The sequence below is a fragment of the Delphinapterus leucas genome, chromosome 15, assembly GCF_059928025.1.
Source record: "Delphinapterus leucas isolate spDelLeu-1000000601 "Yukka" chromosome 15, BTC_Dleu_Yukka2, whole genome shotgun sequence".
In the NCBI taxonomy this organism is placed as follows: domain Eukaryota; kingdom Metazoa; phylum Chordata; class Mammalia; order Artiodactyla; family Monodontidae; genus Delphinapterus; species Delphinapterus leucas.
In genome coordinates this window covers 22,236,703-22,262,114 of record NC_143143.1, presented here as the reverse complement: position 1 = coordinate 22,262,114, position 25,412 = coordinate 22,236,703, and the positions used below count along the sequence as shown (strand labels likewise).

General features: G+C 38.1%; 3 protein-coding genes across 12 annotated transcripts in view; 2 read left to right on the top strand and 1 right to left on the bottom strand.

Moving 5' to 3' along the window:
- ACSM3 (acyl-CoA synthetase medium chain family member 3) overlaps window positions 1-8,607 on the top strand; it is a 28,681-nt gene extending 20,074 nt beyond the window's left edge. The window contains 6 exon segments of the mRNA XM_022588617.3: window positions 2,666-2,755; window positions 3,737-3,791; window positions 3,794-3,863; window positions 3,968-4,067; window positions 6,946-7,065; window positions 7,946-8,607. Coding sequence (XP_022444325.2) covers window positions 2,666-2,755; window positions 3,737-3,791; window positions 3,794-3,863; window positions 3,968-4,067; window positions 6,946-7,065; window positions 7,946-8,029 — 519 coding nt within the window. The 3' untranslated portion in view covers window positions 8,030-8,607.
- The window catches only part of ERI2 (ERI1 exoribonuclease family member 2), a 53,191-nt gene extending 30,693 nt beyond the window's left edge, over window positions 1-22,498 (bottom strand). For 3 of the 8 annotated variants that reach the window (XR_016387797.1, XM_089896049.1, XM_089896048.1), the window contains exons 1-9: window positions 22,412-22,497; window positions 20,052-20,119; window positions 19,882-19,965; window positions 19,216-19,343; window positions 18,430-18,586; window positions 16,956-17,056; window positions 16,403-16,484; window positions 10,597-10,685; window positions 10,291-10,396 (exon numbers count right to left, since the gene is read on the bottom strand). Coding sequence is in view for 7 of the 8 variants with exons in the window: in XM_089896049.1 (XP_089752175.1) it covers window positions 10,291-10,396; window positions 10,597-10,685; window positions 16,403-16,484; window positions 16,956-17,056; window positions 18,430-18,586; window positions 19,216-19,343; window positions 19,882-19,965; window positions 20,052-20,119; window positions 22,412-22,434 (838 nt within the window). In the remaining variant the exon portion in view is untranslated. Of the gene's footprint in view, window positions 1-6; window positions 10,397-10,596; window positions 10,686-16,402; window positions 16,485-16,955; window positions 17,057-18,429; window positions 18,587-19,215; window positions 19,344-19,849; window positions 19,966-20,051; window positions 20,120-22,411 lie in introns of those variants that run through there. The other 5 variants (XM_089896050.1, XM_022588607.3, XM_089896051.1 and 2 more) reach the window with 5 other exon arrangements.
- A 12-nt stretch (window positions 22,499-22,510) lies between these two features.
- The window catches only part of REXO5 (RNA exonuclease 5), a 64,703-nt gene continuing 61,801 nt past the window's right edge, over window positions 22,511-25,412 (top strand). For all 3 annotated transcript variants that reach the window (XM_089896044.1, XM_089896045.1, XM_089896043.1), the window contains exon 1: window positions 22,511-23,118. In XM_089896044.1, the coding sequence (XP_089752170.1) occupies window positions 22,978-23,118 (141 nt within the window). In that variant the 5' untranslated portion in view covers window positions 22,511-22,977. The remainder of the gene's footprint in view (window positions 23,119-25,412) is intronic.

Here is a 25,412-nt window from a genome sequence, read left to right as displayed (position 1 = left end):
TGTAAAAAGACGTAACAATAGTTCGTTGGTTAATAGGCTGCCGTAGGTCAGAGAAAGAAATACTGATAATTAAGCATTATCATATATGCATTACAAGTAATCAAAAATTGGCATTTCACATAGATGTTTTCTCTTGATGACAATTCCCAACATGCATGGCTATCAGTCTCACAGGCATAGCTATACGCACAGCCATCCCAACTGCAGTGTACCACCAGTTCCCCACTCATTTAAGCCCAGTGATTCATTGGAGTAACTATCTTTGAATGCAAAAATCGTGTGGCCAAGAGGATTGGCCCCATGAGCCATGCATGGCCCCATGCATCCCCCATGAGCATCTCCACTTTCACTTATTTATCCAAATTTCTTTTTATTGTGGTAAAAGACAGATAACTTAAAGTTTACCATTTTTACCATTTATAAGTACACAATTCAGTGGTATTAAATAATACCACATTAAATAATGTTGTGCAGGTGTCACCACTATCCATCTCCATAATTCTTTTCATATTGTAAAACGGAAACTCTATATCCATTGAACAATGACTCCTTAATTCCTCTTCCCACCTGTCCCTCACAATCACCATTCTACCTTCTGCCTCTATGATTCTGACTACTCTTTAAGTACTATGTATAAGTGGAATCATACAGTATTTGTCTTTTTGTAACTGGCTTATTACATTTAGCATAATGTCCACAAAGTTCATCAATGTTGTAGCATGTGTCAGAATTTCCTTTCTTTTAAGGCTGAATATTCCATTGTGTGTGTGTGTGTATATATATATATATATATACCACATTTTGCTTGTTCGTTCATCTGTTGATGAGTGCTTGGGTTGCTTCCATATTTTAGCTATTGTGAATAATGCTGTGATGAACATGGGTATACAAATATCTCTTTGAGACCCTGCTTTTGATTCTTTTGAGTATATACCCAGAAGTAGAGTTGCTGGATTATATGGTAATTTTATTTTATTTTTAATTTTTATTGGAGTACAGTTGATTTACGATGTTGTGTTAGTTTCAGGTGTACAGCAAAGTGAATCACTTATACATATAGTAATTTTAAGTTTCTGAGAAACTGCCATACTGTTTTCCACATTTTACATTCCCACCAATAGTGCACAAGGGTTCTAATTCCTCCACATCTTTGCCAACACTTGTTATTTTGGTTTTTTGATAGTAGCCATACTAATAGGTGTGAGATGGCATCTCATTGTAGTTTTGCTTTGCATTTCCCTCATGCAGCCACCTTCATTTTTAACTCTTTCCCATGGGCTTTTATTATTGGGCTCCTCCCTACCTAGCTAAGAGCATCTTTAGTGACATTCTGACATTCAGGGATGTACCCTAACCAGCTGGATATCAGATTTTTGCAACTTCAAAGATCAAAGCTCATAATTTTAATGTTTAAACATTCTAGGACCCCCTTGAACAATGAGGAATTAGATTCGCCCCAGAGATAGAATATTTTATCTATTTTCCCATCTATTAAATAGTAGTCTGTGTTAAGTAATTGGAACTCTTAACATATCTCTTCTTGATACCTGAAACCAAATAATTCTTTAATGACTGGGTGGGAATTTATACTTTTTATTTGCAAGAATTTAAAAATAAGTTCTTAACATTTAGAATGCCTTTCAAGTTTCTCGTTAGGGACATAAGCGCTTTTCCTTCTGGAAAGGGCCAGATAAATATCATACCCTTATTTTCCAACAAGCTACATCTCAGGTTTGAAGGGTGTGTATAAAAGCAGAGTAGAGTTTTCATATTTAGAAACAGCTAAAAGTAAGAGCAAAATCTGGTATATGAGATGAGCAATCAATCTGAGAAATGCTTATTTGGATTTTTAGAAAATGGATTGAACTCCCTGGAGAGATTCCACAGAGAAGTATAATGATGAAAAGTATAGGATCTAGAGTGTGATTGCTGAGATTTGAATTCCAGCTCAATCATGCACTGTGGCGCTACGTAAACTCTCTGCACCGCAGTTTCCTCATATACAAAATGAGCATAATAATACTCCTAACCAGATATGGCTGTTGTAAGGACAAAAGAAGATAGTACATATAAAGTAGTTAGAGCATTAGCATTTATTATTTAGGATGCTAGCTACTATTAGGTACCAGAGAACACGAGAGGATAAGAGAGCAAGGCTTCGGATTACCCACCACTGTCTCAGCCAAAGAACATTCCCCTTTTCCTACTTACTCATATTGGGCTTCTGAAGTAAGATTTTGTTTGTTTCACAAAGTCTGAAAACCAGTAATGAAATATTTATTTGAAAGGAAAAGACAATTAAGATATATTGCTAAATGATAAAAGCAGGTTGCAAAACACTAATATTATAAAGTGATCCTATTTTTTTCTATGTCTATATCATCTCAAAGGATATTACCAAAATGTGATTATTGCTGGATGACAGAATTAAAGAAAATTTTTATTTTTCTTTCACATTTTGCTAACCTGCATTTTACAATATATTTTGCAGTAAGAATTTAAATAAATACATTTCTCTTAGGAATTTAAAGTATACTTAAAAATTTTCTGAAGTCTGCATTCTTAAATGGCAAAAACCAAAACAAAACAAAACGTGCAAAGCAAAGATTTCAGATGTGGCATTAAATAAAAATTCCCTTAAATAAATTATTCTGTTTCATTCTAGATTTTAGATGTAAATGGCCCACCTAGACAAGGAGATATTGGCATTTGAGTTCTACCTAACCGACCATTTCCCCTTTTTACACATTATGTGGTAAGAGACTTATTAAATAACATCTCATTTTCTATTTATTTCTCAAAAGTGCTTGGTAACGATCTCTATTTGCCACAAAATACACCTAGGATAGGTATTCGGCCTTTTCTTGAGAGATTCGTTGTCCTGAACAGTAATCCCTCAGACAGGGAACTGAAGAAATACTCAAATGCTTGAGAAGGGCACGCTGGTCCCCCCAGGCTAGATCACTGCTCCAAGCCCGTGAAGGTAAGAGGAATGGGGCCCTAGAAATAAGATAGCCCTCTTAATATCATTAATCCTCTCTGCTGTAAATCAGCACCCAATAATTTTCCTGAAATCTGATTAGTGGTTTCCCTTCATGTAAGGAGTGAGACAGAATGGTGCAGTGAGCTTAAGTAATTTTCTTTCTCCCAAGCTCCTTACTGTTTGCAAACATACTTTCATCTCTAATTACAGTATACAAATTAGAGAAAAGTTTACATCAGTATAATCAAAGGCCCAGGTTCTAATTGTCAGTGGATTTTACATAATGTAAAAATACTTCCTTTTTCTTCCTGCTAAACTTACAGAATCAATTCTCTACTTTTGTGTAAAACGAAACCAAATACAAAACACACACACAAAAAAACTCTCTCTGTTGACTCATTTGGTACTTTAACTCTGAGTATTGACTTCTCTTTTTTCCTACAAGTGTTTAGATATTAACCAATTAGCAAAAGACTTATTTAGCCTTCTCCTCTGAGCACCTGCAATATTTATTTTGTGACCAATCTAAGAAAATTCTCAGGATGGCAGCATGCCTAGTCTCTGTAATTACAGTTTACCTCTCTGATTATTGGGCTGGCTCAATGCTAGACTTTCATCCCTATTTCCCATGCTTGCTCCTCTTCATTCTAAGGATTCTCAAAAACACCAAAGTTTTCTTTCTCCTTAAATATTTAAAAATCCAACTGAACAGAAGAGTCACATTCAAAATAATATTAATTATTAGTTTTATAGGATAATCCTACAGAAACAGCTTCAACTCTATGAGGCAATTTCTATATCACTGGGGACGGGGCTATATGGATGAGGATGGACATTTCTGGTTTGTTGCAAGAGTGGATGATATCATATTATCCTCTGGGTAATTTTCATCTGTGGATATGTTTGTGTTAACAGACTGTAGGTATTCTGGAGTTAACCTTTTGCTCACCTTTACAAATTCCTGCCATATGTTTTGTTTCCCAGTTACTGAATTGGACCGTTTGAGACAGAAAGTGCCCTGACTGAGCATTCTACACTTGCAGAGTTAGCTGTCGTCAGCAGCCCAGACCCCATCAGAGGAGAGGTAAGAGAACTGATTTGTCTCTATCTTATAGTTTGTTGGCAGTCTAACATACTTCTAAACAGTAGTTCATTGAAACAGAATTATCCAAATGATTCATTCACTATGTTACTAAATATGCAAGTCAGATAGAAATATGCTAATCAGAGAGAACTGCTACAGAATGAGATGGAAAATATATACTATAAAGAATTTGAATCCTTTCCATGGAGTGCTGGGGCAAAGACGGTGTGAATGCCAGCAACCCAGGCTCATACCAGGATAGGGTGCCAGAAGTCAGCTAGAAGGCTCAAGTTTTTACCCAGAAGGTCTGGAAACCAACATGGACTTTAGTGTAGCTGAGGAGGATAGGCTGGCATCAGATATCAGGAGTGGGAACAAGGTCTGAGACAGGAACTAAGTAACCAGAAGTAGTCTGGCTCGGTCAGTAAGTAGAGGGTTCAGGAAATAAACTATGAATAAGACGGAGTCCTCAAAGCTCACTTCTGTTGGGGCTGATCACGTGGTAGTTTGGGTTTAAAGGTTCCATGCCACTCTTCAGGCCCCCTTTGCCAGGCAGGGCCTCCAATATTCCAGGTAATGAGAGTAGGGAACAGATTCAATGATTACTGAAGTTTGTCCCTTTTCTCTGAACTCCACCAGTAGGGTTTCATGAATCTATCTATATATATATATATATGAATCACTTTGCTGTACACCTGAAACTAACACAACATTGTAAATCAACTACACTTCAATAAAAAAATTTTAAAAAAGAAAGAGAGAAGGATTCAAGGCTGTAATGTATAGCATGGCTCCATTTTTAAGTATAAATGTATTGGGAAAAAACAGGAATAATTTATACCACTTTGCTGGTTTTCTCTGGAGAATAGAATTAAAAATGATTTTTAATTTCTTAAAATGAAAGCTTGTGAGGATTAAATAAGTTAACATAGGTATAGGCCTTATAACAACATCTGGAACATATTAAGTCATTTAAAATATTAATATTAGTTTCAGTAGTAGAAGTACAAGATTTTTTTAACCAAAATCCATAAGTGGGCTTCAAAGTTTTTCTGAAATTCTGTGCAAAAGAAATTACTACAACTAATACCTAATATTTTTAATGACTTAGTGTGTTCCAGGTATTGTTATAAGCCCTATACATATGTTAACTTATTTAATCCTCACAAATTCCTTTTACAGAGAAGGAAACTGAGGCAGAGAGAGGTGTCCTAACTTGCCTGAGACTACACACAAAGTGTGACTTGAACCCAGGTTGTCTGACTTCAGAGTTCATGCTCTTAACCATGTTAGATTGTTCCTTAATAATTTATCATTTTCTGTAATGGTTTATAGAGACTTTTATAAAGATAAATTAGACTTTACCCAAGGTGTACAAGTCATCAATATGCAAACCAGTATTTAGACACTAGTTCTTAAAATAATTTGCCTTTGAACAATTCACTTATAGCAAGGATAATTTTTTTTATTCATAAAAATGTTGATAAGAAATAGAGCAGGCATAAATACAAATAAATTCTATGAAATGTCAAAAAATGGATAGGATAAAATTATATACATGCATACACACACAACTGCTCCATGGCACATGTAATTTAGAAATTTTCAAGGTGTTTTGGTAAAGACAGATATAAATAATTGCTCATAAAATGTTGTAAAACTGCACACTGGTAAGCAATGGCCAAAATGTGAAAATTTTATAACTGCAAGTCTTCACTTCTCACTAACTAGTTGTCCTGAGTGACTTAGTCTTTCAAATAATCCATTTTTGATCAACTATTTACTTCCAGACCAAGGTAGATAGGTAATGTTGCCAACTTATCTTCAAGCTATATACATGAATCTGTGAATTCAAAAAGATTTAAGCCTCTTAAGTGCTGAATATTTAATCATAAGATTTACAGGTGACTCTCCTGAACTATGCCCACAAAGCAGCACCATTCCATGGCAAACCCTAGGCTGATATTCTGGATTTGGTGGTGCATACTAATTGACTCACCTAGAGCTCTGCCTCTAGGGAAGGCAGTAAATCGCAGTGCTGGCAGTGCCCCAGGAGAGAACATTTAGAATTCCAATACACTCTTGAAGGGGACTACACATGAGGAACGGCCTCTGTCTTCTCCAGTAAAGGTCCAAAATTTCTGGGCAGGATTTTCTAAAACATTTCAAGGAAGGGTGAACTTTGGGGAACAGGATTTGTGAGCATGAAGTGATGAATTCTTCCCTGTCTTCTGCCAATTATAGAGCAAGGACCATCACCACTTTTACCCTTATTACTGAAGGCCAGGTAAATGGGTCAGAGCAATAGCAAAGTGACTGCTGGAATCTTCATAGCCTTTCATCAACAGAAATGTCTATGGAATAAAGAGTGGACGGTCTCACTCAGTGAACTATTCCCTTCAATAAGGATATGGCAAACCCATGAGAATACTGTTTATTAGGGCCACACTGAGGGTGCTGACCTATGAGCTAGACTATATCAGGCTGGGTTGTTCTACAAAAGACTGTGCTTAGTGCATTACCAAGTTTCCAAAAGAAAACTTTTTTGAAGGAGATAAAAGATGAGGCAAGAAGTCAAGAGCAGAGATGATCAGAAACAGGTCAGAAAGTAGAGTTTAAGATGTAGTTAGATGAGAAGGTTCACATATAGATCATAATCAAAGCAGGGGTTCCAGAAGCTCTCGTATTAGATACAAAATCTAGGTGTGGGAGTCAACTGGCTGGCTTAAGAGCATAGAGCTGGGATCAGACCCTAATAAACCTTTTGGCCCACTGCATCAGGTATTTAGATTAGATTCCCAAGTTAAGAGAAAGAAAAGACACACTAAAACATAAGAATATACAACTCATCTTCCTGGTGTTCAAATATTTATTTTAGGTAGTAAAGGCTTTTATTGTTCTAAACCCTGATTAGAAGTCAAACGATCAAGAACAACTGAAGAAGGAGATTCAGGAGCATGTAAAAAGAGCTACAGCACCTTACAAATATCCCAGGAAGGTAGGTATTCTGATTATGAACAATATTTGCTTAGTATTCTGGAAATTTTCAGCTGTTTATTTTTTCCATTTTAATGAACATTCTCCTCAAACATGCTATACCAAATATTCCAAACTAAACTAATGACACGGATAAGAATCAGAATCTTTGAGATTAAAATGAAACCCTTAAACTAATTTGTTGGGTCATTTGGCTTACCTGACTTATAGTAAATACAGTAAGTCCCCTATATTCGAACAACTTCTGTTTGGAGAGCATGTTCATTAAGTCTAGTTTTTTCGTTAAGTCTAACAAAGTTAGCCTAGGTACCCAACTAACACAATCGGCTATATAGTACTGTACTGTAATAGGTTTATAATACTTGTCACACAAATAATACATTAAAAACAAACAAAAAATAAAGAAAACATTTTTAATCTTACAGCACAGTACCTTGAAAAGTACAGCAGTGCAGTACAACAGCTGGCATACAGGGGCTGGCATCGAGTGAACAGGCAAAAAGAGTTACTGACTGGAGGAGGGAGAAGAGGTGGGAGATGGTAGAGTTGAAGGATTGTCAGCAATAGGAGGCAGAGGGCAAGCTGCAATTTCACTCACGCCTGATGCTGATGGCACAGGTTCGGGTTCCTTGCTGGAACCAGATGCATGTCCGCATCTTTGAAAGTTCACAAATTGAAGGTTCGTGTGTAGGGGACTTACTGTACTAGATATCAAGAAAAATATCAACAATACCCCTCTCCCTTTTTTGGTTGTTACCAAAAACCCACCCCAATGGGTGTCCTGATTCTTTCACCTAGAGTTCATAATAGAACTTTTATATAATTGACTTTGTCTAAAGATGAAAACTTCTGGGCTAATTTTCTTCCCTTGATATCCACAGGTAGAATTTATTCAAGAGCTGCCAAAGACTATTAGTGGGAAGATAAGAAATGAACTGAGGAAGAAAGAATGGGAAACAATTTAAATTCATTACTTATCATGGTATCTACAAAATAAGGCTCTGTAAAACCACAAGATTATGAAAAGGTGATTTTAAAATGTGACAGTATGCTTATAAACTAATTGATTTAAAATATCTTGTGGTTATAACATCATAGGCTGAATTCTGAAATAAAATATTCAGTAAATTCCTCTGCATTAGTGTCAATGTTCTTATAATTTGGTAATATAAATAGAATACCATCAGCTGCCAAGGAATTTTTAAACATATAGTATAGAAGCGTTTCTGAACCAAATCTCTGACCTGTTGGATTTCAAATCTTAGTTGAATAATTCTTCTGATATGTTGACATACAAATCAGAACCAATTTTCAAGGGTTGAAATAAAACTAAATAAGTTATAAAAGTTTTTAGAAAAACTTAAAATATTAGATTATCATAATTCTCAAAGTACAAAAGCATCTACCTGAAAACAGTCTAGTGATTTTTATTGGTCACATTTTTATTCAAACAATTAAAAATAGTTTAAAATTTGTTTCAAGGTCTAACTGCAAAAGAAGGGTATCATATGTTGTACACCTGAAACCAATATAATATTGCATGGCAATTATAATTCAATAAAAAGAAACAAGGATATCATATACTAGTATTGCTGCTTATTACATTTAATCTAATAAATACAGTTTACCAAGTATTTCATTTGTGGCTCTTCAAAAAAGTACGATAAATTTGGCATGGGTTAATGTGTGAAATATAAATAAAATAGTATAAGACACGATCAGAATACTCATAATGTGTGGGAATTCAAGGGGCAATCAGGATTCATACATGAACAGAAGACAGATTAGATAAATGGTGAATGAAATTAGAAGCCTGTGAAATTCTTTTTTCTATTTTCAGTGTGTGTATGTGTGAGAATGTGTTGAATAGCCCCAGTGTAGCTTACGGAGCTCAGATACACTATGTCCTCACAACTTGTAGCCCTATACAAATTTTTTTCTCTTTACTGTAGTAAAAGTCACATTGAGGTAAAAACATAGTTTACATGTAAAAGAAGTCAATTCCTCATTGAAGGTCTGAGTCTCAATGAATTTTTAGTAGAAAAATCTACATTTCTGTCACAAATATGGCTTGTTTCTGGAGAGTTAAAAGTGTGTCCCCCTGGGGAATGAGACAGAACTATGCTGTTGGCTGTCTCCTTTTGAAGTGTTTGTTCCCATTTGAAATAACCACAACATTTTCTCTTTTCTTGGTACTTCCCAATAGGACAACAATAGAAGACTTTTCCATGGTTCGGTCCATTATTAGAAGCAACAAGTCTCTTAGATCTTCGGCCACATTTGCATAAAGGAGGTGTTATTTTCCCACCCTTCCAAGGATCTTGTACATTAACTGTAGAAGTTAAGATAGAAGGGAGAACCTTCCTGGAAGAACTTCCCCCTGGGGAGCCATTAGATGATGTAGGCTTTTCTTCATGAATAGTGAAGGTCTGTTTTTTTGCTGGTGGAAAAGGTAGGGGACTGGATGGATTCCTCTTAGCACCACCTAAATGAAGAGGAAGTTTCCCCAAAACTAAAGGATGAGACATATTGGCATTAACACTGTTGAAGCTACTTGATTTACATTCAGGTAACTTAAAGTCAAAAGCATCTGAACCTGGATCTTTGGTTTCTTTTATATTATAAATAGTAGTATGTGGACTCTTATATACAATAGACTTAGAGGTATCAGATTTTTGAGGAGTTTCTTCTGTGCCTCCAAAGTTTTCTTGACTTAACATTTCAGATTTTTCTAAAACCATTAATCTTTCTCCAGAATTAAATGAAGTGTCTAAGTTTGAGTCACTAACAGGAGGCATACAATATATATTCTGCTCAGGTTGAGATGATGGCAGTAAAGCTACATCCTCCCAATCAGCCAACATAGGTAAACTGTCAAGAGCAGAACTCATTTCCGTATCAGAAACATTATTAACAGATGAAATGGTAGTTGAAACAAGTATCAATTCTGAACCAACTGTTGAAGACTCAGAATTGGTATTAAATGTAAGATGTTGGTTTATTTGCTTCTGCATAGGTGTATTCAAACTGGAAGACTGTAACTGCCCCAGAGAGGTCCAGGACTTAGTATTAAAAAGAGATAAACAGCTTTTGACATTCTGACAGCCTGCTTTTACATTGCCCTTTAGTTGTAAATGATCTTGCTGTACCTTTATAGGGAAATTCACATCAACTGATTTCATTTGCACTTTCTCGCAGGATTTTATTGTATTTTTAGGTTCCCTACCATATATGCTGGGATCATGAATGCTACTGTTGCAGGCTGATATTTCTTCAACTTGATCCATATTCAAATTTCTGGTGAAAATGTTAGGATTCCTCTTAGTGGGAACCTATGATTTCACAGACAAATCCAACAGCTTTAGACATTCTGCATTCATAATTTCTTTAGTACACATTGTATGACAAAAAAGAAAAATGTCATCATTGATTGATTTATAAATGATAGCATACATGACATCTACATTTCAACTTGCCCATGATTACTTCTGGAGTTTGAAATAACAGAATAAAGAGGTAAGACACTACTAACCTTGTTCAAGGACCTTGTAATTTTCATTAAGCAACCATCCCTGATCATTTTCCAAGCAAGAAGGGCAGTATTCCTAGAATCATCCAACCCTGAGGAAAGAGATATCAAACACTGAATTTAGTGGTACCAGTGTAAAGAAATATAGCAAAAAATACCAGCACTTAAGCAGAAATTGGAACATACTGTTGGTTTTCTGATCATCTACTAATTTCATTGGTAAGGCTACTGGTAGCCTTACCAATGAAAGATTTCCCACATTTACAGAGGAGGTGAAATTTTGTTAGACAGTTCGAAAATATATGACCGAGTCCTGCACACGCTGTCCTGGGAGTGCACGGACAGCGGTTGCCCATAGGAGACCTACAAGCAGATGCCAGGCCCGGCCCCTTTTGTCCCAGGAGCGCGCGGATAGCCCTCACCCCTAGGAAATCCACAAGAACCCACCAAACCTGCCCCTGCTGTCCTGGGAATGCGTGGAGACCACCTGCCCATACAAGATCCGAGAGCAGGCACCAAGCCCTGCCCCCACTGTCTCGGGAGTGTGTGAAGAGCAGTCACCCATAGGAGACCCACGAGCAGGTATTCACCACTGGTACTGGCCTGTAATTTTCTTTTTTTGTGGTATCTTTGTCTGGTTTTGGTATCAGGGTGATGGTGGCCTCATAGAATGAGTTTGGGAGTTTTCCTTCCTCTGCAATTTTTTGGAACAGTTTCAGAAGGATAGGTGTTAGCTCTTCTCTAAATGGTTTTTTTTTTTTTTTTTTTTTTTTTTGCGGTACGTGGGCCCCTCACTGCTGTGGCCTCTCCTGTTGCAGAGCACAGGCTCCGGACGCGCAGGCTCAGCGACCATGGCTCACGGACCCAGCCGCTCCGCGGCAGGTGGGATCCTCCCGGACCGGGGCACAAACCCATGTCCCCTGCATCGGCAGGCGGACTCTCAACCACTGCGCCACCAGGGAAGCCCTTCTCTAAATGTTTGATAGAATTTACCTGTGAAGCCATCTAGTCCTGGACTTTTGTTTGTTGGGAGTTTTTTAATCACCGTTTCAATTTCATTACTTGTGATTGGTCTGTTCATATCTTCTATTTCTTCCTGGTTCAGTCTTGGGAAGTTGTACCTTCCTAAGAATTTGGCCATTTCTTACAGGTTGTCCGTTTTATCAGCATACAGTTGCTAGTCTCTTATGATCCTTTGTATTTCTGTGGTGTCAGTTGTTAAGTTCTCCTTTTTCATTTCTAATTTTATTGATTTGAGTCCTCTCCCTTCTTTTCTTGATGAATCTGGCTAAACGTTTATCAATTTTGTTTATCTTCTCAGAGAATTAGCTTTTAGTTTCACTGATCTTTGCTATGGTTTTCTTCGTCTCTATTTCACTTATTTCTGCTCTGATCTTTACGATTTCTTTCCTTCTACTAAGTTTAAGTTTTGTTTGTTCTTCTTTCTCTAGTTGCTTTAGGTTCCTGAGGTAAGATTGTATTGCTATAAACTTCCCTCTTAGAACTGCTTTTGCTGCATCCTGTAGGTTTTGGATCGTTGTGCTTTTGTTTTCATTTGTCTCTAGTATCATTCTTTAACACCATACACAAAAATAAACTCAAAATAGATTAAAGACCTAAATGTGAGACTGGACACTATCAAACTGTTAGAGGAAAACATAGGCAGAACGCTCTTTGACATAAATCGCAGCAATATCTTTTTTGATCTGTCTCCCAGAATGATGGAAATAAAAACAAAAATAAACAAATGGGACCTAATTAAACTCAAAAGCTTTTTCACAGCAAAGGAAACCATAAACAAAACGAAAAGACAACCCACAGATTAGGAGAAAATATTTGCCAACAATGTGACTGAGAAGGGATTAGTCTCCAAAATTTACAAACAGCTCATGTGGCTTAATATCAGCAAAACAAACAATCCAATCAAAAAAGGGGCAGAAGACCTAAACAGACATTTCCCCAAAGAAAACATACAGATAGCTAAAAGGCACATGAAAAGATGTTCAACATCATTAATTATTAGAGAAATGCAAGTCAAAACTATGATGAGGGCTTCCCTGGTGGTGCAGTGGTTGAGAGTCTGCCTGCCGATGCGGGGGACAAGGGTTCGTGCCCTGGTCCGGGAAGATCCCGCATGCCACGCAGCGGCTGGGCCCGTGAGCCATGGCCACTGGGCCTGCGCGTCCAGAGCCTGTGCTCCGCAATGGGAGAGGCCGCAACAGTGAGAGGCCCGCGTACCGAAAAAAAAAAAAAAACTACAATGAGATATCACCTCACACCAGTTAGAATGGCTATCATCAAAAAATCCACAAACAATAAATGCTGGAGAGGGTGTGGAGAGAAGGGAAACCTCCTACACTGTTGGTGGGAATGTAAATTGGTGCAGCCACTGTGGAAAACAGTATGGAGGTTCCTTAAAAACCAAAAAATAGAGCTACCATATGATCGTGAAATCCCACTCCTGGCAGGTATCTGGAGAAAAACATGGTCTGAAAGGATACATGCACCCCAATGTTCAGCGTTGTTTCCAAAACATGGAAGCAGCCTAAATGTCCATCGACAGAAGAATGGATAACGAAGATGTGGTACATATATACAATGGAATATTATTCTGCCATTAAAAAGAATGAAATAATGCCATTTGCAGCAACATAGATGGACCTAGAGATGGTCATACTGAGTGAAGTAAGTCAGAGAAAGATGAATATCAAATATCACTTATATGCGGAATCTAAAAAAAAATGATACAAATGAAGTTATTTACAAAACAGAAACAGACTCACAGACTTAGAGAACAAACTTATGATTGGCAGGGGTGAGTGGGGAGAGGGATAGTAAGGGAGTTTGGAATTGACATGTACACACTGCTACATTTAAAAAGGATAACCAACAAGGACCTACTGCATAGCACAGGGAACTCTGCTCAATATTATGTAACAACCTAAATGGGAAAAGGATATGAAACAGAATAGACACATGTATATGTATAACTGAATCACTTTGCTGTACACCTGAAACTAACACAACATTGTTAATCAACTATACTCCAATATAAAATAAAAAGTTAAAAAAAAAACCCTATAGGATCATCTCAATAGATGCAGAAAAAGCTTTTGACAAAATTTAACACCCATTTATAATAAAAGCTCTCCAGAAAGTGGGAATAGAGGGAACTTACCTCAACATAATAAAGGCCATATGTGACAAACTCACAGCTAACATCATTCTCAACAGTGAAAAGCTGAAAGCATTCCCTCTAAGATCAGGAACAAGGCAAGGCTCTCGCCACTTCTATTCAACACAGTTTTGGAAGTCCCAGCCATGGCATTCAGAGAAGAAAAAGAAATAAAAGGAATCCAAATTGGAAAAGAAGAAGTAAAACTGACACTGTTTGCAGATGATGTGATACTATGCATAGAAAATTCTAAAGTTGCTACCAGAAAACTACTAGAGCTCATCGATGAATTTGGTAAAGATGCAGGATACAAAATTAATGCACAGAAATCTCTTGCATTCCTATACACTAACAACGAAAGATCAGAAAGAGAAATTAAGGAAACAATCCCATTTACCATTGCATCAAAAAGAATAAAATACCTAGGAATAAAGCTACCCAAGGAGACAAAAGACCTGTACTCAGAAAACTATAAGATACTGATGAAGGAAATCAAAGACGACACAAACAGATGGAAAGATATACTGTGTTCTTGGATTGGAAGAATCAATATTGTCAAAATGACTATATTACCCAAAGCAAGCTACAGTTTCAATGCAATCCCTACCAAATTATCAATGGCATTATTCACAGAATTAGAACAAAAATTTTAATTTGTATGGAAGCACAAAAGACCCTGAATAGCCAAAGCAATCTTGAGAAAGAAAAAGGGAGCTGGAGGAATCAAGCTCCCTGACTTCAGACTATACTACAAAGCTACAGTAATCAAAACAGTATTACACTGGCACAAAAGCAGATATATAGATCAACGGAACAGGATAGAAAGCCCAGAAATAAATTCACGTATCTATGGTCAATTAATCTATGACAAAGGAGGCAAGAATATACAATGGAGAAAAGACAGTATCTTCAATAAGTGCTGCTGGGAAAACTGGACAGCTACATGTAAAAGAATGAAATTAGGACATTCTCTAACACTGTATACAAAAATAAACTCAAAATGGATCAAAGATCTAAATGCAAGGCTGGATACTATAAAACAGAGGAAAACCTAGGCAGAACACTCTTTGACATAAATTGCAGCAATATTGTTTTTGATCTGCCTCCTAGAGTAATGAAAATAAAAACAAAAATAAACAATTGGGACCTAATTAAACTCAAAAGCTTTTGCACAGCAAAGGAAACTATAAACAAAACAAAAAGACAACCCACAGAATTGGAGAAAATATTTGCAAACAAAGCGACCTACAAGGGATTAATCTCTAAAACACACGAACAGCTCAAGCAGCTCTATGTCAAAAAAACCCCAAACAACCCAAATGAAAAATAGGCAGAAGACCAAAATAGACATTTCTCCAAAGAAGACATACAGATGGCCAAAAAGCACATGAAAAAATGTTCAACATCACTAATTATCAGAGAAATGCAAGTCAAAACTACAGTGAGGTATCATCTCACACCGGTAAGAATGGCCATCATCAAACAGTCTACAAACAATAAATGCTGGAGAAGGTGTGGAGAAGAGGGAACCCTCCTACACTGTTGGTGGGAATGTAAATTGGTACAACCACTATGGAGAACAGTATGGAGGTTCCTTAAAAAACTAAAAATAGAACTACCATATGATCCAGCAATCCCACTCCTGGGCATATATCCAGAGAAAACCATAATCTGAAAAGATACATGCACCCCAATGTTCAGTGCAGCACTGTTTACAATAGCCAAGACATGGAAGCAACCTAAATGTCCATGAACAGAGGAGTACATAAAGAAGACGTGGTACATATATACAGTGGAACATTACTCAGTCATAAAAAAGAATGAAATAATGCCATTTGAAACAACATGGATGGACCTAGAGATTATCATACTAAGTGCAGTATGTCAGACAGAAAAATACAAAGTATCATATGATACTGGTCATATGTGGAATCTAATTTTTTAAAAAAGATACAAATGAACTTATTTACAAAATAGAAACAGTCTTACAGATATCGAAAAAACCTTATGGTTACCAAAGGGGAAACGTTGGGGGGAGGTATACATCAGGAGCTTGGGATGAACATACACACACTACTATATATGATAGATAACCAACAAGGACCCACTGTATAGCACAGGGAACTCTACTCAATATTCTGTGATAAAGTATATGAGAAAAGTATCTAAAAAAGAATGAATATATGTATATGTATATACATATATTTTGTTGTACACCTGAAACTAACACAACATTGTAAATCAACTATATTCCAATAAAATTAAAATTAAAAAATAATATATGACCAACATTCTGTAGGGACCATGTTTTATGAGTAATCTAATAGTCTTGCTCAGTTTTCTCCTTAGTCCACTGTATTATTTGGGCATTTGTTTATAATCTCCATTTGATTTGGCTAATTCTTTTCATTCTTTTTAGCAAGTAGAAAGCCACTACATGACAGTCTTTATCTTACAATATTTTATGAAAGTGGTAATTTGAAAATCTTGGAAATAATTTGAATTGTATAGATTAGGGCTTTTTTCAGGCTGAAGCATATTCCTTGTTAATGATATCATCAAAAAATGAGGTTCAAATGAAAGACTGTATAAAAATAGAATGACTTACATAATAAAATTTTAAATTATACTAACCGAAATGTTCTCGTCCCAAGAATTCTATTCCCACTTCCTGCAGGGCACCACTTAGTCCTTTTGGTTTTCTCCTGTAGAAAATCTAGTCAAATAAAAGACAATATGTCTTAAAAAATGATTACTATTTGAAAGGCTATGTATTTTTTTAAAACAGTTTTTTTTTTTTTTACTATTTATTTGGCTGCACAGGGTCTTAGCTGTGGGATCTTTGTTGCAGCACATGAGATCTTTAGTTGTGGCATGTGGGATCTAGCTCCCTGACCAGGGATCGAACCTGGGCCCCCTGCATTGGGAGTGTGGAGTCTTAACCACTGGACCACCAGGGAGGTCCCTTAGGGGCTAGGTATTAACCATTTACTTCTCATAATTTTTATTCTATTAGATTTGGAATGTGCTTATTTTTGTGTTGTTCTATATACTTTAAGAAAAGTATTTATGTGAATGTTTCAAAACAAAATATTTTGTTTGTAGAAACTCATACCCATGCGTGGGATAAAGTTTAATCATTTTTTAATAGAAAGAAAGTGAACATGCCCCCATCTTTGACCCTTACCTTGTAAGTTACTCTGAGATCAATCCAAGAATTAAGGAACACAGGTTTCAACAACTGTTTTCTTTTACACTCATACTCCAGGCAAACTCCCAAGTCCCAGTCTGCATTAAGTATATTAAAATAGAACAAAGTCAATGATGTCAGCAGTTTTTACTTATGCTATCATTTACAAATAAAATGGTGAAAGATGACATAAAACAGAATAGCAGGACTTAGAATAATATATGAAAGCATATATTATAATAGTATACTATATTTTAAATATAATATATACTACATATGGTATATATAACATACTATATAATATATAATAGAAGAGTAAGATTTAATTGCCCTGGTAATATCTAACAATTATTCAAAACTTACTATTAAGAAATTAGGTTGGTAATTAAGTTTCAAAATGATTTCTTAAAAACACACTAAAACACAGATACTTCAGAAGAAGAGTAAGGTGTCACATTACAAGGCCTAGATGGAAAAGATTATCTGCTTTCAACATTCTAGAAAATATTAATGTAATGGAGAAGCCAAACATCTTACAGGGACCCTTTTGGGCTATACCCCAGAGGTCTGCAAGCCCTGTACTTGCCCAACCTCAAGACAGAATAAAGAGCCTGAATCGGTGACACAGACATCAAGGATTTAATGAACAGGGGGATCATACATGTCTGAAGCAAGGTCATGGAGCGACACTCCACCATGCGAAGCAGATGGCAGCAGTCTTCTGCTAAGTGTTACCGGGGGAATTGCCATCAGGTTGGCTCATGAGTTCCCAGGGAAACCAGCTGAGGAGCAAGCCCTTATGCCCCTTTGATAAGCTATCATGGTGGAGATATTCTGATCTAAAAATTAGAACAATCACTAGCTGGGGCCAGGGGCAAGTATGTATTAAGAGGGGAGGTCAGTCATATGAGTAGGGTGTTAAGCAGGGACTGGTCAATCAGGGGATGTACAGAGAACAAGAGAACAGCCATCCTGAGTGGCCTGATCATACAGACCCAAGACTATCAGTGCTATGCTATCAATGGCACAGCACTGCTATCAATGACTATTAACGGGAATGCTCTAACATGGGCATAGAAAAGGTCTACTTTAAATGGCCCATTTTTTCCTTGATGTCTACATTAGAAGTGTGAAAGTATAAAAGCAAAGGTTGTGAGTTGAATAAGGACTCTTTTTTTTCAAAGTTATAGAAAATAGCATGCTAAGAGTTTTCACCAGTCTTTGCCTGGATTCAGGAGAACAGAGAGGAGCAGTCTAGAAAGATTCTTTAAAGTTAGGGCTTAAATTTTTAAGGCATTTAAAAAATTTAAAATATGAATAAATTTACTTTTCTTGGTTAACATCTGCTAGACACTTAGATTTCTTTTTGTGGCCCAGGAAGCTAACAAGTATAATTCCTACCAGAGATAAAGAATTATACGGTGGCAACACTACTCATTTATGATTGATAGATACAACTTTTTTTTTTTACCTGACCAAGTAACAAATGCACATAATTTTACTTCAGAAGTAGAAATATCTGAAACCCTAGTAGCAAAAGTAATTTTCTTCTGTTGCTGAATCTTCTGAATCCATTTACAGAACTGAGATAAGCAAATCTTCAGAGGGACTCCTTCATCAACTTGAACCTGAATAGAGTCATAAAATCTGAATTCAACAACTGAATTCCATAATTATTGAGCACATAAGTAGGCAGTGTGTGGGGGATATACAACAAAGAAGAAGAAATTCTAACTGGCAAAGAGTTCATCTAGTGAAAAGATGTTAAAACACATGGGAGAGAAATAATATAATGGTTAGAATTCTGCAAGGTAAGAAAAATTCGGTTGATCAATCTAAATCACAAAGAAATACAATAAATATATCTCGATCGACAGAAATTTGATGTCACTTAATTTCCATAAAGTATGGAAACTGATATACATCTCTATAACACTATTCTTTCTTTCTTTCTTTTTTTTTGGGGGGGGTCACACCACGTGGGATCTTAGTTCCCTGACCAGGGATCGAACCTGTGCCCTCGAAGTACAGCGGCTTAACCATGGGAAAGTCCAATTCTTTCTAATTTTTAAAGATTCCAAGATTCTGGAGGGGACATTATATCTCCTAACAGTGAATAAATCTAATTCCAAATGGCATATAGCTTTTATTTTCTTTTTGAAACTGATTTCTGAATTTTAATATATGCATCTTGCCTGCTTTTTTTTTGTTGGGGTGGGAGGATGAGAAGAGAAATGAGGAAAAGAGAAGGGCATACCTGCTTTATGCCTGTTAGTTCCATGCAAAATTCAGAAAGAATTGGATGTTCCTGAGGCTGAACATAAGCATGGAACTCAGATTCAATCTCTCCAGTTGATGTGTTTAGCAATACAGCTGGAAATTCAACTACATGAAAGAATCATCAATTGACACTTGAATATACAATTGTTAAATTAATGCTGCAATCACTCTAAATTAAATATATATTACCATCATATAGCATTCATTATTAAACAATCATTGTTTTAGTAAAACCATATTAAAATGACCAAAGCAGTGTAATGTAATGGTTAAAGTTATACCAAAGAATAAGTCAAACTATTAAAGTTACAGGTATATCTACTTAAAACTCTTGAATATATTTCCATAATTAAATATGAAGACCATATGAAAATTGAAACATACTTCTTTTTGCAAAGGCATTATGTTTTTTTCAGCTTCTATGCAATTGAGATTTTGTATATAATCCTAAAACAATTATTTTATATGATGACATATTTAGGTATTAGGTTTTCGGGTTTTTTTGTCAAGTCAGATTTTATAGTAAATTACCAATTCATAGATCATTTTGTTTTCTTTAACTGTTAACTATTTTATATCTATAAACTTTAAAGTAACTTATCTAGTGTTACCTTTGGCCATTTGCAGTCAAGTTCAGACTTACTTATTTCCTGGCTATGGTGGCGTTTCCCATCATTCCAACAAGTCGACTCAAAATCAATGACAATTAAGTAGTCAAACAACTGCTCTGCAAAAGATCAGAGTGTCCTTATGTTTTACCAGTGTTAAAAATGCAAGGCTACAGAAAGTAAAGAAATGAAGCACACTACTTACTAGATTTGCTTCTTCCTAGATTTCCATTTGGCGGTGCAATTGACTTTCTTCTAATTAATCCAAGCTGCCTAAAAATGTAAAATAATACAGGTATGCTCAACAAACTCATTCATACTCCTGCCTATATAAGCTAACAAACTGATGGTATAACCCTCATTATTAATGGTTTGATGTATTGTGATTGAGAGGAAATTGAACTAGACTGGTTCTTTGCACTCTTTTGACTTTAGTAGTCATTCTACCTGCATGGGCCTCAAAGTGCATATTTGCAAACTTAGACCAATTCTTTGTGCTCCCCTTATTTTACAGTAATACTGAGGAACTCAAGTGATTTTAAAGATGCATTGAAAAGCTAAGTTATTTTTTCTTTTGCATTTTTCAAGCCCTTGCTATGTGTACAGCACAGCTGAGAGGAGACAGGGCAGGTCCAGTCTTCTAGGAGCTTAAAATATCTGGGTAAAGAAACTAGATACCCATAGCAAACTACTGAAAGGTAATATATGATAAAGGGTCCTTAAGGGCAACATGCTGAGTCCACAGAAAGGGAAGAGCTTGTTACCTGAAAACTGTGCTCCCCTCTTGGTGGCTGTCAAGCCAAAAGACACAACCAAGGCAAAGAGTGGGAGAAGGGGGTCTTCCCTGGTGGCTCAGTGGTTAAGAATCCTCCTGCCAGCACAGGGGACACAGGTTCGAACCCTGCTCCGGGAAGATCCCACATGCCGCGGAGCAACTAAGCCCATGCGCCACAACTACTGAGCCTGTGCTCTAGAGCCGGTGAGCCGCAACTACTGGGCCCGCGTGCCACAACTACTGAAGCCCACACGCCTAAAGCCTGTGCTCCGCAACTAAGGCAAGCCACAGCAATGAGAAGCCCGCACACCGCAATGAAGAGTAGCAATCACTCTCTGAAACTAGAGGAAGCCCTCGTGCAGCAATGAAGACCCAACGCAGCCAAAAATAAATAATAAAATAAAATAAAATAATTAAAAAAAAGAGCAGGAGAGGGAAGGATTTATTACTTGCAGCAAGTAAGTAGAACAGCGGGGATCCTTTCCAAAGCAGTGTTTCTCCCAACTGCAAAATTGGGGAAGTTTTCAGCTAAGGGTACATGCATATTCATGAAAGATTCCAAGCTTTAGCTGATATAAGAGGGTCAAAAAAGGTCAACATCATCATCCCTTGGGTTCCAGCTGATCTGGTGGTTGAGCACCTCAGGCTAATCTTTACCACTGAAACAGAACTAGGAGTCTTTTTTTTTTTTTGGCCGCACCACGTGTCTTGCAGGATCTTAGTTACTCAACCAGGGATCGAACCCGTGCCCGCTGCAGTGGAAGCGAGAAGCCCTAACCGCTGGACCACCAGGGAATTCCCAGAACCATTGGTCTTTACAACTAATATATTATCTTTGCCACTGTTGCTTCTCTTGCCTAACAGTCGTTTGTTTCTGCATTCTTTTGTTCCTTTAAGATCATTACTTACTGAGACCTCTTCAAGGACAAGCATTGTGTCCAGGCTTAGATTACAAAATGGCTTCGGCCAAAAATGGCTTCTCTTATGTTAAGAAAGCCATGCCTGGTTCTCTTTCTCCAGGGAACCCCTACCCTAACAGCTTACATGCTTACTGAGGTCCTAAGTGCCCTGAGACGAAACTGTGCTAAGTAGAGTTTAACTAGGTAGACACCTCCTGTGCTAGTTTTTTGTTTGACCTGTGATGGGGAGTTGAGAATAATGGGTAACACCTACTAACTGCTCACTACACAGTAGGCACTGAACTAAGATGGTGATCTCCTTTCATCCTCAACAACTGTACAAAGTAGTCACTTTTGCTACCTATATTTAATGGATGAGAAAACGAACTCAGCAATTTGCCAGAAAACACATATTTAGTCTGTGAACCAAGGATCATCCAACTGTGAAACCCATGCTATTCACTAATGCATTATACTTCTTCTATTAATCACAAACGTGAACAGCGTGTCCAAGAATTAGGAAAAAGGCCACAATGATTCACATTGTGAATTAAAGGGATCACGAGTAAGTGGTGGGGTGAACGGCTTGTTGAGTGCGGTCGGGGCTCCCTGCAACCTCCGAACGGCCCTCCAGGGTCGTTCTTAATAGTTTCCCGAGGCCTGGTATAGGCAGACTGTGGTTCAAGGGCACAGAGTCGAGAGCCTTGGTCCTTCCACTCTTGCGCAGAGGGCTGCCTGAGGCTCGAGACTGAGGTCCAGGCAGAGACCTTTCAGCCTGGGCTGGTCAGTACAGGTTGGGACGCCCGAGCTGCAGAGAACGGAGGCTGACACTTTGGACGCCAGCGCCGGACCAGGACCGACCCCCGCGCCGCCCGGAGCCCCCTAGCGTACCGTGCAAGCTTCTTGGTTGCCATTCCCGACGCTCCTTTCTCTTCACAGCCCAACTGCCGGAAGTCGCTGTACTTCCTCTTCCGGCCCATTCAAAAGCTGCGCGCCGCTGCGGAGGCCGTTACACCGTCGGCTCCGCCCGAGGCTGAGGCAGCGGCGGTGGTTGTCGGTGCTCTCCGCCCTGCTTCTCTTCGGCGTCTTCGGGAAATCTGGGGCGTGGGGAGTGGTTTTGGCAGGGAAGCAGCTAGATAGCGCCCCCCGCTTCCCTCTTTTCCAGCAGGCGGAGGCGCGTTTGCGGTTGGGGAAGCGTATCGAATCCGGCCTCCGGCGTCAACTGTAAAACCGTTTGGGTTGGTGCGGCGTGGTTTTCTTTGCCGCGTTAACGGGGAAGACCGTTGGCACCCTCCCTTTCCGAGGGGGGCGGGGAGCGCTTCGTAAACTGAATTAAGGAGAGGATCTGAGGAGGGTTGTATGCTGTCGAAACCCTTGTGCTCCCCACTCAGGAGACGGCCCGGGCCATCTGGGCGTCGTGGTTTTCTCATCTCTAACCGATCTTTCTCCACAGGTTCATGGAGCCAGAGAAGGAAAGGACCGGGAGGACCCCCAAGAAGGGCAGGAAGAGGAGGCGGGTCCCGAATAAGCTGGTCGGGGCGTCAGAGGTGATGAGAGACCGTTGGGATCTTGAGAAGAGGCAGCAGCCCGAGGCCAAGGTGAGCAACGGGGGATCCCGAATGGGCGGCCCGAGGCAGTTTGGAGCTCCCAAATGATAATACAATACCACATACCTTAGGGCTGATATTGGCGGTTTAAAACAGGTATTGTGCCTGGCACACGAGAAGAATGTTCGTTCAACAGATATTAATTGGAGTCTTCTGTATGCCAGGAATTGCTCTAGCTTCTGGAAGTATCCCAGTGCATAAAAGCACAAAATCCCCTGCACTCGTGCAGTTTACATTCCCATAGGGGAATAAGATTGATGATCATCTCTGTCATTTATTGAGAGCTAAATAATGCCTTTCATCCCTTTAGTCATCAGATTTCTATTGTCTTCCTAGGCACTTGGGGTACGTCAGTGAATAAACAGAGATCACTACTACCTTTACTAGTGGAGAGAGAAAGAAGATAAACAATAGATAATGATAAATCAGTTATATAGAAGGGAATTAGTGCTATGAAAACGTTTTTTAAATGGGATTCCTTTTTCTTTTTTTTGGCCTATCCGATTGGCAAAGCAATTTTTTAAAGGTTAACGTGGTAGAAATTCAAAGGAAGTTGACAGCCTCATCACTTTATTTTGAAACAAACTTAAAGAAAATTTGCAAGGACAGTATCAAAAACTACCCCCCAGCCAACATTTGAAAGTACTGTAGTTGCTAACAGAATGCCTCCCCCACCCATATTTTAGTGTTTACATATTTCCTACAAACAATCTACATAACTAAAATGCAACCATCAAAATCAGGAAATAACATGGATATATTGCTACCATCTAATACTCAGACCCCATTCAAGTTTCTCCAGTTGTTCTAATAATGTCCTTTTTAGCATTAAGATCAAGTCTAGAATCACGTGTTACAGTTAGTTGTCATGTCTCCTTCAGTCCAAACAACTGTTCAGTCTTTTCTTTGACATTTGTGACATTACTACCTTTGAAGAATCCTGGACCAGTTATTTTGTAGAAGTTAGGTTTGTTTGTTTCCTCATTAATTAGATTCAGATTATACATCTTTGGCAGGAATATCACAGAAGTGATATTCTGTTCTCTTGTATTTTATCAGGTTGTACACAAGTTTGATTTGTCCCATTACTGGTGATGTTAACCTTGATAACTTGATTAAGAACGTGTGTGCTAAACTTCCCTAAAGTTACTCTTTTTCTCTGTTGTTTTGTGGGAAGATGCTTCCTCATTAAACTTGCAGTTTATTCATTTTTTTATTAGTATGAATTTGTGGATACCTATTTTATTCATTGAGTTATAATCCATTACTGTATTTTGCTGCTCAAAATATCCCAGATTTGGCCATTAAGCTAGCTTCTGTGTCCCTTTAACATGACCCCATCATGCTTGAGCATTTCCTTATTTTTCTGGCACAAAAAGATGTTCCAGACTCTTCTGTGCTTTCCCTGCCCCAGCCCTGGAATCGGCTACTTCTGCCGATTAGTTCTTTTTAGTGGAGAGTGACATTTAGAAATCAAGATCTGGGTGTTAGATGTGTTTATTGCTATTGGTATGTCACTACTCCCAAAAAGAGAGCTAGGTAATATGTGTGCCTATGTTTATACACACATACGTATGCTTACATTTAAATATTTTTCTGTATACATATTGAAAAACTGTGAATTCATATCAGTATCTTTACTTCCAATCCAATTCCACAGGGTTCATTCTAGTTTTCTCCCTTTTCATGTTTATAACTTCTTTATATAACAGTGAGAAACCTGACTCCCATTATCTTCAATATATTTGATCAGTCCCCCATTGCTGCCATTGCCCCACACCCTCACACCTTCCTTACCCTGCTTGGGCCCTTGTCATTCTGCGTCTTATACCAGGTCACTCTCCTATCTGAATGCCTTCATTGCTGCTGTGACAAGCTACTACCCTCATCCTTCTCACACGGACACCCGCACCCTTTTCAGGCTTTGAATTCGGTGACAGCCCTCTTTTTCCCTCAGCATTGATGTCCTCCTTACCGTAAACAATTTCTGACATCTGATGCCAGCCTCACTGCTCTCCAGTTGCCACTGCATGGATGCCCTCCTCATACCGCTCAGGCTTTGACACTTCACATTGGGCCACTGTCCTGCATATATATCCTGGGTTCCTACCCCTAGTCCTGGGCTTTCTCCCCTATAGGATGCCCTCCTCACCCTGCTCAGCCTCTGACATCGCATGTTTGGCAACCATGATTACTCACTGCCATATAGATTCCTTACTCATACATTATCAATATCATACAGTTTTGTTTGGTAAATATAAATTGGTATATTCTTTCAGGAGTTA